This window comes from Schistocerca piceifrons, chromosome 1 (assembly GCF_021461385.2).
Source record: "Schistocerca piceifrons isolate TAMUIC-IGC-003096 chromosome 1, iqSchPice1.1, whole genome shotgun sequence".
NCBI lineage: Eukaryota > Metazoa > Arthropoda > Insecta > Orthoptera > Acrididae > Schistocerca > Schistocerca piceifrons.
Window position 1 is genome coordinate 395746389 of NC_060138.1, and position 17125 is coordinate 395763513.

At 40.5% G+C, this 17125-nt stretch overlaps 1 protein-coding gene across 3 annotated transcripts in view; it reads right to left on the reverse strand.

Moving 5' to 3' along the window:
- LOC124787031 (exocyst complex component 8) overlaps positions 1-16803 on the reverse strand; it is a 111024-nt gene extending 94221 nt beyond the window's left edge. For all 3 annotated transcript variants that reach the window (XR_007015968.1, XM_047254307.1, XM_047254308.1), the window contains exons 1-3: positions 16610-16803; positions 16070-16225; positions 4974-5188 (exon numbers count right to left, since the gene is read on the reverse strand). Coding sequence is in view for 2 of the 3 variants with exons in the window: in XM_047254307.1 (XP_047110263.1) it covers positions 4974-5188; positions 16070-16225; positions 16610-16664 (426 nt within the window). In the remaining variant the exon portion in view is untranslated. The remainder of the gene's footprint in view (positions 1-4973; positions 5189-16069; positions 16226-16609) is intronic.
- Between the last annotated feature and the right edge of the window lie 322 nt (positions 16804-17125).

A 17125-nucleotide genomic window follows, 5' to 3' on the forward strand; every position in this document is an offset into this window, starting at 1 on the left:
GTTCTTTCCTGTGAAGTGAGTATGGCACAAGAAGTTGGACCTGACACAGGTCAGTAAAACAATAGTGATGTTAACCTTAGTTGGTTCACTTACTATGATTTTTTCAAGTGCTATCAGGAGAGATGTTACTGTCATGATCAACTGCATATAATAATTGCAAACGGAAATATTTTCAGTTCCAGCAAGATGGATGTCTCATTTTATGTTTGTAAGTATTTATAATGTGTTAATAAGAAAAAATGGATAATTTGCTTGATAAATATATCATTGTATAGAAGTTGCAGCTGAAAAAATTCCACTCCCCCCAAAACCTAAAATTCCAATCAACACAATCTGGAACCACAACACCCTAATTCAGTAGTTAACCTTTCCTCCAAACCTTTCTCCCAATCCGAAACCTCTGTCCTATCCAAAGGCCTCACCTTCAACCTCACTCCCAGATTCAACCAAACAGCCCTCGTCAAAGATTTACTGTCCTACACTCGTACTCTCTGCTGGAAATATCACTTTGCCACGAAGAAAAATGATCCTAATCCTACTCCTAATGATTCAACTCCCCAAGACACTATCCAAATTGAACCCTGCCTGGAACAGTTCCGTCCTCCGTCACAGCGGGACCCACCTCCTCTTCCTCAAAATCACCCTCTCCAAACCTTCCAGGTATTTCTCACTTCCAGCCTTGCCTCTCAATCCTTCTTAAAAAAACCTTAATCCTACTCCCAACATCACCACTGCTGAAGCCCAGGCTATCCGTGATCTGAAGGCTGACCGATCCATCATCATTCTTCCGGTGGACAAGGGTTCAACGACCGTGGTACTTGATCGTCGGGAGTATGTGGCTGAGGGACTGCGTCAGCTTTCAGACAACACTACATACAATGTTCGCCAAGGTAATCCCATTCCTGATGTCCAGGCGGAGCTTCAAGGAATCCTCAGAACCTTAGGCCCCCTACAAAACCTTTCACCTGTCTCCATCAACCTCCTGACCCCACCGACACTCCGCACCGCTACCTTCTACCTTCTTCCTAAAATTCACAAACCCAATCATCCCAGCCGCCCCATTGTAGCTGGTTACCAAGCCCCCACAGAACATATCTCTGCCTACGTAGATCAACACCTTCAACCCATTACATGCAGTCTCCCATCCTTCATCAAAGATACCAACCACTTTCTCGAATGCCGAGAATCCCTACCCAATCTGTTACCCCCGGAACCTATCCTTGTAACCATTGATGCCACTTCCTTATACACAAATATTCTGCACGTCCAGGGCCTCGCTGCAATGGAGCACTTCCTTTCACACCGATCACCTGCCACCCTACCTAAAACCTCTTTCCTCATTACCTTAGCCAGCTTCATTCTGACCCACAACTTCTTCACTTTCGAAGGCCAGACATACCAACAATTAAAGGGAACAGCCATGGGTACCAGGATGGCCCCCTCGTACGCCAACCTATTCACAGGTCACTTAGAGGAAGCCTTCTTGGTTACCCAGGCCTGCCAACCCAAAGTTTGGTACAGATTTATTGATGACATCTTCATGATCTGGACCCACAGTGAAGAACAACTCCAGAATTTCCTCTCCAACCTCAACTCCTTTGGTTCCATCAGATTCACCTGGTCCTACTCCAAATCCCATGCCACTTTCCTTGACGTTGACCTCCATCTGTCCAATGGCCAGCTTCACACGTCCTTCCACATCAAACCCATCAACAAGCAACAGTACCTCCATTATGACAGCTGCCACCCATTCCACATCAAACGGTCCCTTCCCTACAGCCTAGGTCTTCCTGGCAAACGAATCTGCTCCAGTCCGGAATCCCTGAACCATTACTCCAACAACCTGAAAACAGCTTTCGCATCCCGCAACTACCCTGTCGACCTGGTACAGAAGCAAATAACCAGAGCCACTTCCTCATCCCGTCAAACCCAGAACCTCCCACAGAAGAACCCCAAAAGTGCCCCACTTGTGACAGGATACTTTCCGGGACTGGATCAGACTCTGAATGTGGCTCTCCAGCAGGGATACGACTTCCTCAAATCCTGCCCTGAAATGAGATCCATCCTTCATGAAACCCTCCCCACTCCACCAAGAGTGTCTTTCCGCCATCCACCCAACCTTCGTAACCTCTTAGTTCATCCCTATGAAATCTCCAAACCACCTTCCCTACCCTCTGGCTCCTACCCTTGTAACCGCCTCCGGTGAAAAACCTGTCCCATGCACCCTCCCACCACCACCTACTCCAGCCCTGTAACCCGAAAGGTGTATACGATCAAAGGCAGAGCCACGTGTGAAAGCACCCACGTGATTTACCAACTGACCTGCCTACACTGTGAAGCTTTCTATGGGGGAATGACCAGCAACAAACTGTCCATTCGCATGAATGGACACAGGCAGACAGTGTTTGTTGGTAATGAGGATCACCCTGTGGCTAAACATGCCTTGGTGCACGGCCAGCACCTCTTGGCACAGTGTTACACCGTCCGGGTTATCTGGATACTTCCCACTAACACCAACCTCTCAGAACTCCGGAGATGGGAACTTGCCCTTCAGTATATCCTCTCTTCTCGTTATCCGCCAGGCCTCAACCTCCGCTAATTTCAAGTTGTCGCCGCTCATACCTCACCTGTCTTTCAACAACATATTTGCCTCTGTACTTCCGCCTCGACTGACATCACTGCCCAAACTCTTTGCCTTTACAAATGTCTGCCTGTGTCTGTGTATGTGCGGATGGATATGTGTGTGTGTGTGTGTGTGTGTGTGTGTGTGTGTGTGTGTGTGTGTGTGTGTGTGTGTGTGTGCACACAAGTGTATACCTGTCCTTTTTTCCCCCTAACGTAAGTCTTTCCGCTCCCGGGATTGGAATGATTCCTTACCCTCACCCTTAAAACCCACATCCTTTCGTCTTTCCCTCTCCTTCCCTCTTTCCTGATGAAGCAACCGTTGGTTGCAAAAGCTTGAATTTTGTGTGTATGTTTGTGTTTGTTCGTGTGTCTTCAACCTGCCAGCACTTTCGTTTGGTAAGTCACATCGTCTTTGTTTTTAGATATATTTTTCCCACATGGAATGTTTCCCTCTATTATATTCATATTAAAAATTTTCTTTGTTACAAATATCTAACATGGGAGTTATCACATGAAAACAATAGATGTGAGCAATCATGGGTTAAATCTACACCTCATCCTCATCTCTATCATTTACCTATACCACCGTTCTCATCTGTGTTTTATATTGTGCTGTTTCTTGTATCTTTTCTTTCATTAGTTGCTTCACTACTGTAACTTACTTAGTCTCCTTTTTTCGTCTCCAGTAACCTTTTCTTTCAAATTTCCTACATTTATGTATTTTTAGTTCTGTTTTCCTTTAACTTATAAACAGATCTATGAGAAACTTTTAAAATTTTTTTTCATGGCATTTTTACTGAGTTCTGTTGTATTCCGTACAAATGCATCTCCCTTGGCCTGTGGTTTAGATCCCTGAACAGCCCAGTTTCTTCTAACTTGTAGCTCTCTTGTCAGATTCAGAAACTTATAGTTCAGAAAGCTAACACTTACATAAGATTCGATTTGTACTTCTGTCTGCTGCCATCTGGCAAGCAGGAAAAGTATATATAGTATTTTGCTTTCACCATCTGAGGGTACATTCAGTTTAGTGAGACTATTTCTTACAAACAATTTTCATCTAACATTGAATTGTGAATTATGGTGTGAAATCAATAATATATGGCCTTCGGTAACAGGCAACTGATGTTACATGCAAAGAGTGACAACTGAGTAAGCACCACAGTGTAGTATTGTTTGATTACAACAATACAGACTGTGAACAAACACATGATAACTAGACGATTTGATGAAATATTACACACTTGTGGAATTGCAAGTCTAGAAAATGGCGTTGCTTCCCTCCACCCTTCTAGTGAACCCCCATCCTCCTCTTTTCGTACATCAATACCTAATGTACAATTCTACAAATGTACAGCACTAATATATCGATTCTCTGCTTTCCATTAAGAGCGCCTCAATTTTTTTACACACTTTTTATAATTCCCTTGCATACATTGTACCTTCTCATAAAAGCACAATATAGCCTAACCCTTATGACCAATTCACTCCATTCCATTAAAAGTCCTTTTATTTATGTATTGTATAATTTTAGGAATTTCCATAAGTTCTAGTGTCACCATACCATCTCTTAACAAGAAAACATTTACTGCAAAGAGTTCATGCAGTTCCACATTTCTTACTTCACTTTTAAATATGAACGCTTGAGTGGGCACCCAAATTTTCTTAACACAAGCAGTTACATGGTGTACTTTGAACACATGTAAAGAATACATGTCTTTATGTTAACAAAGTAAACATGTATGAAAAAAAATCACAATTTCATCTTACCTTAAAAAAACAATGATAAAATAAACTTACACAATATGAGAGAAATCACTGTTTACTTAAACAATAATGAAATACACTTTTGTTGGAATACACTATTGCCGCGTTTTACCCCATAGTAATGCCCCACTCAAAGCATTGAACAGCACAGTTGCATCAGATCCCATCCAAATGCTTATTCAATTACTAATTATCTTGTAGACAACTGCCTCATTGTGAGATTGTGTTGCTAGCTCAGAATTTGGGGGCATTTTCTTACACAGGTTGTAAGTTTTTTCTCATCAACCACGGCGTTTCTCACCTACCTTGGTGTTTATCATACATTATTGCTGCTCAATTGGGCGTATGACAACACAACTTATAACTGTGTTAGCTGGAGCAATAATGAAGGACTAGGTATGGGCACACAATTAGAAAACAACAATGGAACAGTAAAAGACAACGTCATTTGTGGTTCGCACATTGTATATATATAGGCACACCCACTCAAGTGTTAAATACTACTCTGTCCCGGCTTAGAATGCATCATTACAAAAATACAGGGCATTTTATGTATGTGAAGCAATTATAATAGCAGTTCTCACCATACATCCTTCAACTTTTTCTAGAATTGCAGCAAGACGGCGACGCCTCTCCTCTTCACCATCCTCCTGAGGAGATTTGGCATCTGTTTCTGATTCAGCTTCCTGAGGTGCACTAGAAATTTTATCACCTAACAGTGACATAGAAGCTAATGAAGACAAAAGAGAGCGTTGTTCTGTCAGCATATGTGACAGTTGATACATTTCACTTTCAAGATCTGAAGAAAAAGGTTAAGGACATAACAGAAACAATTTACTGCAACAAAATAAGAGTACAAAAACTTGTACAGAAACTTATAATTATTACTTGTGTTACTGGGTGTTAAAGTGTACATTCAGAACACATCTGAAAGGAACAGAAGTTGTCTATTATTTAAAATTCATGAGTCAAACCCATTGTTGTTGCTTACTTTCAGATTCTTGATAAAATATGACATTTGACATGTTCACGCACACATGTACCACTGGTGGCTCAAACTAGATTTTCCCTCTGGGTAACATGTACCATCAGTGGCTCATGCTCCACTCTACCAATTATGGTACCAGTAATACGCTAACATATGATGTATTACCTATCAGCCAGGTGCAACAAATAGCTGTGAATACAATTCTGTGTGCCCATCAACATAAGAGCTTTCTGAACAAGTGAGACAGCACACAATTTCGTGTAAAATTATTTTATGTGATATCGCATAGCTTTAAAAGAACGGAATTTCAAAATAAAAGATTAATATGTTAAAACAGTAACCTAAAGCATTTGAATACAACTCCCATCCCATGGCAAGAAACTGGAAAAGCAGCTCTGCCAAATGTAGGAAATCGCGAATATGAAGGTGCACACATTGAATTGTATGAATGAGGAAACAAAACTTTATGAGGTATCTTATGACATGCTGAAAATCGTTTGTTGATATCTAGTATAGTTTGAAAGATATTAATGCCTTAAGTTATAAAGATAGCTTATGAACAACCTCTATGTCACTTTTCTGCAAATAAATGGATATATGTACTGCTTTACTAAAATATTATTGCATGTTGTATCTATTTATGTTAGTTGCAAGTATTTAATTGTGATAAGACACAATAATATGATTGCTTATAATTTTGTCAAAGAAGGCACTTGACAATTCACGCTACCTTATTGGATGGGGAGAAACAAAAGCACAAACTGACAATGTTCTTGTTCCACTTCATGATACAAGCCCACCCATAAAAGAGAATATTGGTCACTTTGAAATGATGTAGACAGTGCAGAACTGATTAATAGTAACCTCAGACTATTTACAGGTGATGCACTTATCTATAATGAAGTACTATCTGAGAGAAGCTGCATAAATATTCTGTCAGGTCTTGATGAGATTTCAACGTGATGCAGAGATTGGTAACTTGCTTTAAATGTTCAGAAATATAAAATTGTGCACTTCACAAAATGAAAAAATGTAGTGTCCCATGATTACAATATCAATGGGTCACACTAGGAATCGGCCAACTCATACATATACCTGTGGGTAACACTTTGTAGGGATATGAAATGGAATGACCAAATAGGCTCAGTTGTGGGTAAGAGAGGTGATAGACTTCAGTTTATTGGTAGAATACTGGCGAAGTGCAGTCAGTCTACAAAGGAGACTGCTTACAAATCACTTGTGCGACCCATTTTACAATATTTCTCAAGTGTGCGGGACTCGTACCAAATAGGACTAAGAGGGGATATTGAGTGTATACAAAAAAGGGAGCATGAATGGTCCAATGTTTGTTTGACCCGTAAGAGAATGTTACAGAAATGCTGAAGAAACTGAACTAGAAGACTCTCGAAGACAGACGTAAAATATTCCAAGAAAGTCTACTAACAAAGTTTCACGATCAGGCTTTATATGAAGATTTTATGAATGTACTACACCCCCCCCCCCCCCCCAGATATCACTCACATAGGGATTGTAAGGACATGATTAGAATAATTACAGCATGCACAGAAGCATTCAGTTAATCATTCTTTTTGTATTCCATACATAAATTGAATGGGAAGAAACCCTAATAACTGGTACAATGGAGTGTACTCTCTGCCATGCACTTTGCGGTGGTTTGCAGAGAATGGAGATATATCTGTCTGTGTGTGTGTGTGTGTGTGTGTGTGTGTGTGTGTGTGTGTGTGTGTGCGCGCAGGCGCGTGCGCGCAGGCGCGTGCGCGCAGGCGCGTGCGCGCAGGCGCGTGCGCGCAGGCGCGTGCGCGCGGAGTATGCAGGTCCATCAAAGCAGGGTACTGCATGCAATAGACATCTGTAGTCAAGAAACTTCCAAAAGGGCACTGCTTACAACAACCATGTACATTGGGATGTATGCAAACATTCCTTGCTTTAATGAATGCTCAGGCATCTTACTCCACCTTGAAGGACCTGCTAAAACACCCAATTATAATCCTACAAAAAAATCTGGAAGTAAATGGAATTGCAGATGAAACATGTCAATCAACCTAACCTCAATTTGATACCTTTACTGGATCTTATTAACTTGCAGACTCTCTCCCTTGCCAAATTATGACCATTATCATCAAGGCTAGAGTCAGTGTTCCACAGTATTAGCATGTTGTCTCTAAAGGTGACCAATTTTCTGTCCTGTGTGCTTAATCAATGATTACATAGGTCAGCTAATATAACAAGCCACAAAGTGTCAATAATTTGTGCGAATCTGCACACTACAGTCTCAAGAAAACTAATGAATTTCTTGGTACTAAAGAATTAACACATTTGATCCATCTTGCCAATGTCAATGTGTTTGTTGCACTTTTTAGTAGGCTCATAATAGAATACTACATCTGCCAAACTTTAATCCCTTCTTTTTCTGCTTTGCACTTCTCTTACACTAATGTCTTGTTGAAGCACTTGCATCCTGTTAAACATTAATATTACTTAGAACCCTACTTTACAGAAATCATTTTCACTGAAATTTATTGCACTTTCTATCATTTTCACTTTACCCTGACCCATCCCAATTGATTTCCAATAGTATGCTTACACATGTATACTGACATAGCCTGTAAACACCGTTCTGTGCTGGAATGTATCCGCATCACAACAGGTTAATGGAACATTCACTAATGTTCTCAAACATCTTGGAAAACTCTAGAACATTCCTGAACCTGCTGGAACAATACATAATGTTCTGGAGTATTCTACAATATTCTAAAAGGAACATTCTGGGCAGACTCAGCAACTATGGCATTTGATTCCCAGCTGCTTCACAGACTTCCCTTAAGAAGCAGATTGGTGCAATGCCCTCTTTCGGCACACATACCTCGGAAATGAAGCCCTACAGTTCCAAACCAAAACCTTCTTCTTGGGTAGAGGATGGACAGCTACCACACTCCAGCCCCATTGGAATAAAAAGCATTGGGCTGGGCTGTAGACTTATACAGGCATGCATAGACAAATCGCACTACATCTACATCTACATCCATACTCCGCAAGCCACCAGACGGTGTGTGGCGCAGGGTACTTTGAGTACCTCTATTGGTTCTCCCTTCTATTCCAGTCTCGTATTGTTCATGGAAAGAAGGATTGTCGGTATGCCTCTGTGTGGGCTCTAATTTCTCTGATTTTATCCTCATGGTCTCTTCGCGAGATATGTGTAGGAGGGAGCTCGACTCCTCAGTGAAGGTATGTTCTTGAAACTTCAACAAAAGCTCGTACCGAGCTACTGAGCGTCTCTCGTGCAGAGTCTTCCACTGGAGTTTATCTATCATTTCCGTAACGCTTTTGCGATTATAAAATGAACCTGAAACGAAGCGCGCTGCTCTCCGTTGGATCTTCTCTCTCTCTTCTATCAACCCTATCTGGTACGGATCCCATACTACTGAGCAGTATTCAAGCAGTGGGCGAACAAGTGTACTGTAACCTACTTCCTTTGTTTTTGGTTGTATTTCCTTAGGATTCTTCCAATGAATCTCTATCTGGCATCTGCTTTACCGACGATCAACTTTATGTTATCATTCCATTTTAAATCACTCCTAATGCGTACTCCCAGATAATTTATGGAATTAACTCCTTCCAGGTGCTGACCTGCTATATTGTAACTAAATGATAAGGGATCTTTCTTTCTATGTATTCACAGCACATTACACTCTTCTACATTGAGATTCAATTGACATTCCCTGCACCATGCGTTAATTCGTTGCAGATCCTCCTGCATTTCAGTACAATTTTCCATTGTTACAACCTCTCGATATACCACAGCATCATCCACAAAAAGCCTCAGTGAACTTCCAATGTCATCCACAAGGTCATTTATGTATATTGTGAATAGCAACGGTCCTACGACACTCCCCTGCGGCACACCTGAAATCACTCTTACTTCAGAAGACTTCTCTCCATTGAGAATGACATGCTGCGTTCTGTTATCTAGGAACTCTTCAATCCAATTACACAATTGGTCTGATAGTCCATATGCTCTTACTTCCTTCATTAAACGACTGTGGGGAACTGTATCGAACGCCTTGCGGAGGTCAAGAAACATGGCATCTACCTGGGAACCCGTGTCTATGGCCGTCTGAGTCTCGTGGACAAATAGCGCGAGCTGGGTTTCACACGATCGTCTTTTTCAAAACCCATGCTGATTCCTACAGAGTAGATTTCTAGTCTCCAGAAAAGTCATTATACTTGAAGATAATACATGTTCCAAAATTCTACAACTGATCGATGTTAGAGATATAGGTCTATAGTTCTGCAAATCTGTTCGACGTTCCTTCTTGAAAACGGGGATGACCTGTGCCCTTTTCCAATCCATCGGAATGCTACGCTCTTCTGGAGACCTACGGTACACAGCTGCAAGAAGGGCAAGTTCCTTCGCATACTCTGTGTAAAATCAAACTGGTATCCCATCAGGTCCAGCGGCCTTTCCTCTTTTGACCGATTTTAATTGTTTCTCTATCCCTCTGTCATCTATTTTGATATCTACCATTTTGTCATCTGTGCAACAATCTAGAGAAGGAACTACAGTGCAGTCTTCCTCTGTGAAACAGCTTTGGAAAAAGACATTTAGTATTTTGGCCTTTAGTCTGTCATCCTTTGTTTCAGTACCATTTTGATCACAGAGTGTCTGGACATTTTGTTTTGATCCACCTACCGCTTTGACATAAGACCAAAATTTCTTAGGATTTTCTGCCAAGTCAGTACATATAACATTACTTTCGAATTCATTGAACGCCTCTCGCATAGCCCTCCTTACATTACATTTCGCTTCTTTTGTGGCGGTGTTCGTAGCGACAAGCAATTCGCTGTAGAAACGGCTTACGAAGTCACCGCCACACTTTTAATAGCGGGCCGACCGGTCCGCTGGAACAGTGAACAGAAAGATGAAAACCCAAACACTCTGATTAAATAAAAGTCGGTACTTATCTTTATTGATGAAGATACAGAAACACAATAGTGAACTCCGTGTCTACAGAGATCTGACTAGTTCGAGTCGGAGCGGCTAGGTCAGCGTCGGCTGACGACAAACAACAACTCTGCTGCGATGAACACACAACTGTCTAGCAAGTACACAATTCGGTGGCGAGTATACAACTGAGCGGCGAATACAGAACTGTCCTAGCGCTCGCGACTCCAGTGCTTAAGAACCCAGAAGCCAGCGGTGGCGCGCGCAGACTTGCGGTGATTTCCTGTCTCGCTGGCGCTGCTTATGCGGACGGCGTCCGGACTTTGATGCTGCCAACCTTTTGGCAGCGGCCTCGGGTGGCATTACTGGCTAGGATATAACAGCTTCGTGTAATTTTTGTTTGCCTGCAAGGTTTGGCTATGTTTATGTTTGTTGTGAAGTTCCCTTTGCTTCCGCAGCAGTTTCCCAACTCGGTTGTTGTACCATGGAGGCTCTTTTGCATCTGTTACGATCTTGCTTGGCACATACTCATCTAACGCATATTGTATGATGGTTTTGAACTTTGTCCACTGATAATCAACACTATCTGTACTCGAGACAAAACTTTTGTGTTGAGTCATCAGGTACTCTGAAATCTGCTTTTTGTCACTTTTGCTAAACAGAAAAATCTTCCTACCTTTTTTAATATTTCTATTTATGGCTGAAATCATCGATGCAGTAACCGCTTTATGATCGCTGATTCCCTGTTCTGCGTTAACTGTTTCAAATAGTTCGAGTCTGTTTGTCACCAGAAGGTCTAATATGTTATCGCCACGAGTCGGTTCTCTGTTTAACTGCTCAAGGTAGTTTTCAGATAAAGCACTTAAAAAAATTTCACTGGATTCTTTGTCCCTGCCACCCATTATTATACTTATTGATCTGTTCATGGGGTGAAGCTATGCTTACTGTAACTGAAAAAACTTTACAGACTAGTAAAGTTTTAAGCACATTTTGCAATCATGAGTGCTTACTGACGACATTTTTGGAAAGACTTCTTTTGTACAGAGTGTACAAACAGTACAGGAACACTTTCAATTATTTATTGCACAAGAATCAAACGTTGTACAGATATCATACATATGTCATTCTGAAGAGAAACTATGAAAGTTTTTTTCAAGTATACCGCCACAGCGTAGTTTGTTAATCTGCCGATAGAGCTAGTCGCAAACATGGTGTGTTCAGGCGCAGAGCGAGCTTTCTGTGTGTTGGAGTTCGACAAAAGCAAGTGAGCTACAGCTGTTCAACAGATGTTTAGAATCAAGTACAGTAAGAAGCCACCAACAAGGAAGGCCATTTGCCATTGGCACAACAAATTCGTTACGACGGTTTGCTTGTGCCCGGCAAAGAGAAGCGGACATCCCAGTGTGCGTGAAGTGAATGTGGAGCTCATATGAGAGACACTGATAAGGAGTCCAAAGAAATTGGTGCATCGTGCATCCTGTGGACTCGAGATGGCTCAAATGACAGTGTGGAAAGTCCTGCGACAGAAGCTGTCTATGAAACAGTTTAAGTTGGAGCTAGTACAGAAGCTCAATGATGAATACAAAGACAAGCATTTTGAGTTTTGTTCACAGTTGCAACAATTGAATGGGGATGGCATTGTCGATCGTTTAATTTTTAGCGACCCACTTTTCACACTAATGTGGAAGTGAAATGGCATAATTGTCGAATCTGGGGTACAAAGCATCCACACAAATGCACTGAATTTGGGCGTGATTCCCCAATGGTAAATGTTTTTTGTGCCTTGTCACATTGAAAACTGTACAGGCCATTCTTCATCGCTGAGAGCACTGTCACTGGTTATTCCTACTTGAACATGCAGCAATGGCTGATGCCTCAAATACAATCAGACTCTCTGTTCATCTTTCAGCACAATGGGGCTCGACCCTACTTTCATCGTGAAGTTCATGGAAAACTGAACATGGAGATGCAGCATTGATGGATCGGCCATGCTACAGAAGGGGACAACTGTTTCATGAAATGGTCTCCCCACTTACCAGATCTCACTCCATGTGACTTCTTCCTGTGGAGACACATTAAAGATCTGGTGTATGTATGACCTCTATCACATCATGTAGCAGAGTTCCAGGAGAGAATATGGGAAACAACTGCTACCTGTCAACAATGTCATGCTGGGATGGGTTTGGCAAGAATTTGATTACCATATTGATGTCTGCTGGGTCACTCATGGTTCGCATATCGAATGTTTGTAAAAAAGCCTCAGAGTTTCTCTTCAAAATGCAATATGTATGATATCTGTGCAATGTTTAGTTCTTGTGCAATAAATAATTGAAAGTGTTCCCTGATTTTATATATACCCTGTATATGATGATCAGAGTACAGCAACACAAATAAACATGCTTTTGACAATTACTATTATTACTAAAAGACCAAAGAAATTTTGGTTCACAAAAAACTGGTTTCCAGGAACTTGTGGACAAGAAACGGCCAAAACTAAAAGTAGAAAACAAAGTTGAAATATTGATTTTTGCACAGATGGCAACATTCCTTGAGCTTCTTTTGTGAAAGAATACTTAAAGACAAAATTCAACATTTCAATTTTGTCACGAAATGTTCTTTTACAAAGGAAAATCTAGGAATGTTACCAACATTCAGTATCTGTGCCACTGCTGTGATGAATCAGGACTAGTGGTGTTAAAAAGGTTTAAGCTGTCAGAACTTAGTAAGATAGTTGGGCCTACTCAACTTCTGTACAGAATTTGTGACTGACTTCAGTCTGCTTTTAGTCACAATTTACCACAGATCCCTTGGGCACATATTTGTTCCTTATAATTGAAAAATAATACACATCACAACACCAGTCACAGAAAAGGAAGAAGAACTGTACCACAGAATTATTGTACATCACTCACACACAACTCTAGCAAAATACTAGAATATATTTCAATCTCAAGCATTGCGACCTTTTAGGAACAATAATCCTCTTGATGGAAACCAGCACAGACTTCAAAAACGTCATTGATACAAATCTCAATTTGTGGTCTTCACACATTATGCCCTCAGTGCTACGGGACTAGGAAATCAAGTTAATTTAATGCTTCAAGGTTTTCAAAAAGCTTGTGAGTCAGTATCATATAACACCTTCTAAAGAATACTGGAACTCTAACCAGAATTTTAACTGGCTCAAAAATTACCCCACAGACAGCACATGTCTTGAATGAATGTATACTGTGCCCCAGGAACGCAATGATGTAGTTGCTACAAGGAAATTTTATGTATTGAAATTTCCAATAACAATCAGTTTGACCTCAACAAAACCCAAGCCTGTTTCAAAGCTTGGCAACTAACTCTTAATGCAGAAAAATGCAAGGTTGTGCATTTAAGAAAACAAAAACATATGGAGTAATGAGTTGCAGATTGAGTCAGTCATGTCACATAAATATTTGGGATTCGCAGTGTGATGATATGCCAAGTGGAATGACAACACTGGCTCAGACAAAGATAAAGCAACTAGCAGAGTATTATTCATTGTTAGCATGCTTGGAAATTGCAGTTCATCTATGAAACACTTGTATAGCCCACACTTAAATACTGCTCCATTGTATAAGATCCCTATAAAGTCGATACACAGAGCAAAAATAACATGGGCAGTGTGGATAGCAATAGGTTTGGATGAATGGTGATAGTGCATAACAGAAATGCTAAGAACTGACAAGGTGCTATATATCTCACAAGAACATGCCTACAAAACTTCAAAAACAGTTCAGTGTTGAAACTAAAAACATTATTCAATAAACTATGTATCTATCCCACAGACATCATGTTAATAAAATTAGGGAAATAACAGCTAGCACAGAGGTGCTCAAGCACCCACTATTCCCACACTCCATCTGTATATGGAAGGGAAAGAATCCTTAATATATGGTTCGAGCCAAGTAAAATATCCATTAGGTTTGAGAGCGGAAAACTGAAAGAATTTGTCAAAGGAAAACTCAGGATAGTACAGGGACCTATGGAAATGTCTATCTACTTAATACATCATAACTCTCCAATTCACACTCAAGTCTTTGACGGAGGACACATAGACCAACTTTCAGACTCACTCTCAACCATTCTACAGAAGATCACCACATGGTAAAAATGAGCACTTCAATCTTTCTGTGTGATCACGTATTTCTTGACTTTATCATGATGGTCACTTCTCCCTCTTTAGGTGGGAGCCAACAAAATAGTTTCACATTCAGAGGAGAAAGATAGTACGATACAAATTTCTTGTAAAGATCTCGTCGCAATGCAAGACACCATTTTGATTTATTGCCAACCCAATCAATGTTTCGATGAAACTCCACCATCCATTTTGCAAAAATACAAAACAAACTGCCCTTCTCTGAACTTTTTTCCAGTATCCTCCATCAGTCCTACCCTGTAAGAATCCCATACCATGCAGCGACACTCCAGAAGAGGTCAGCAAGTATACTGCATGTAATCTCTTCAGTAGAGTTGTTGCACTTTCTACATGTTCTGCCTATAAAAAACACAATCTTTGGTTTGCTTCCTCAGAACTTTTTCCAGTCCCTACAAAAGGTCACAAGGGGACAAGGATACATGGAAAGTTACAACAGTTTTGTGGCAGTTAGCTCAAGATTGTGATAGTTGCAGCAATCTGCAAAAAGCTTATCTTAACACCCTATTTGAAGAGCAGTCCACAGCTCATGATCTAGTGGATAGCGTAGCTGCCTGTAGCCTAGATTGCAAGGTCCTAGCTGCCTCTAGATCACAAGGTCCTGGGTACAATACCAAGCCATGAATTTTCTTGAGTCACGGATTTCCTGTCTGTATTGTCTTAATCATCTCATAATATCCATCAACAAACAAATCAATGAAGTGGTATCAAGTAGAGGGCCCAAATGGCCATACAACCCCAGACCAGATCTCTGCACATAAGTCTATACTCTGCAAATCACTGTGAGGGCATAGCAGGGAGGGTTTGTTCCACTGTACCAGTTATTAAGGCTATTCCCTGTTCCATTTACATATGGAGACTGATTGTTCAAATGCCTCTGCACAGACCATAATCAACCTAATCTTGTCCTCATCATACCTACGGGTGATATGCAGGGATTGTAGTATATGCCTAGACTCATCATTTAAAGCTGGGTCTTGAAACTTTGTAAGTTCGCTTTCTTAGGATAGATTCTGTCTATCTTCAAGAGTAGGCCAGTCACTACAGTTCTCTCGGCATCTCAGTGACTACTATGAGAAATAATACCATTTGATTGCTTCATTTGATTTCTACTTGAACGGTTACATAATTTTATGGCAGAACTGGGTAATGATGATGACCTTTATGAAAATAGTCAGAAGAATATTCAAATATTGCATCAAAAGATACCACTGTGTATGAAAACAACTTGCCAGTTTAAAAGCAACTGAGAGCCTTTCTCCTACTTGACTATGGTCAAATATAAAGTATCACACCCTGAGTTTCCTAAACAGCATGACCCACAGAAATAAAATAATTCATTCTTTTCACTAAGTAAATCTAAAATATAAATATATTACATAATCCTATTTTTATGCAACCCTCCTCCCATCACACACACACACACACACACACACACACACACACACACACACACAGAGAGTCACTCTTAATCAATAGGAAGATATAAACAACAGTATTAAACATCATCTGAAAATAACTCCAAGGAACCATTTAGAATGGATACGAGAAATTTCTTTTGCAGTTTCAATAAACTGCATGTAATTGTGGTACACATTCTTCTTCAGGAGTATGTTCGTTTCATCTGCTAATTGCTGGATCTTCTGCCGTTGTTGCTGCAGTTCTATTCCACCAACGCACTGTTGTGTCAACTCCTTAACAACTGCAATGTGACAAGTTTCATTATAATTAGCAATTAAATATGTTACTCACCACCACTGACAGGTGGTACAGTGAACAATAAAGAAACCGCGCGTAACGGGTCTAGTGTAGCAGGGGATATAGAAGTTTGTAAAATGTACGAAGAGCGACAAGTAACAGTTGCCACTAAGTCTGTATACTGATATTTAGAAATGGCCAATAAATATCTCGCAAACAAGTGTTTGTGCACCACACACAACTGAATGTTGTGTATCATCATTCCAGCTTGGGTGACATATTTCCCTTGTCAGATATCTAACAAAGAAGAAAGTGGCTAAACTGTTGTTTCGCGATACTCTTCGATAGCAACCACCAGTATATAAGCGTTTATACATCAAACACTTACACTTCTCAGGAGCGAAATCCGGTGCTCCTATTTTCTTTGTCAGTGTGTCACTCATTATGGACGTTGATGTATTCTTCAAACACAATGGACAATAATAGTTAACCAATTTCTTTAAGAAAAAATGCTAACCGTCATAGCTACTGTCAATTCACCATAGAATCACATGTAAACAAACACACCTCACACAGTTAATGATAATGCTAATCCAAAGTTCTTAAACAAAAAAGTACCAACAGACCACTAAAACCACGTCCTCATGCAACGATCTATCTGCGCAAAAGTCTGCGCACACAACATCAGCGCAGACAGATCGTTGCATGTGAACAGGAGCTTTGTGCAGAAATGAGATGTGCAAAAATTAAAGCTGTAATTATTTATTTATTTGTTATTCATCTTTAAGCATTAAAAATACAATCGATACCACTTTCGTGTCCATATACATTGCCATGAACAATTACATGCATAACATACATGGAGTAGTGTATATGTTAGATCTTTATTGTCTTATAGCGATAC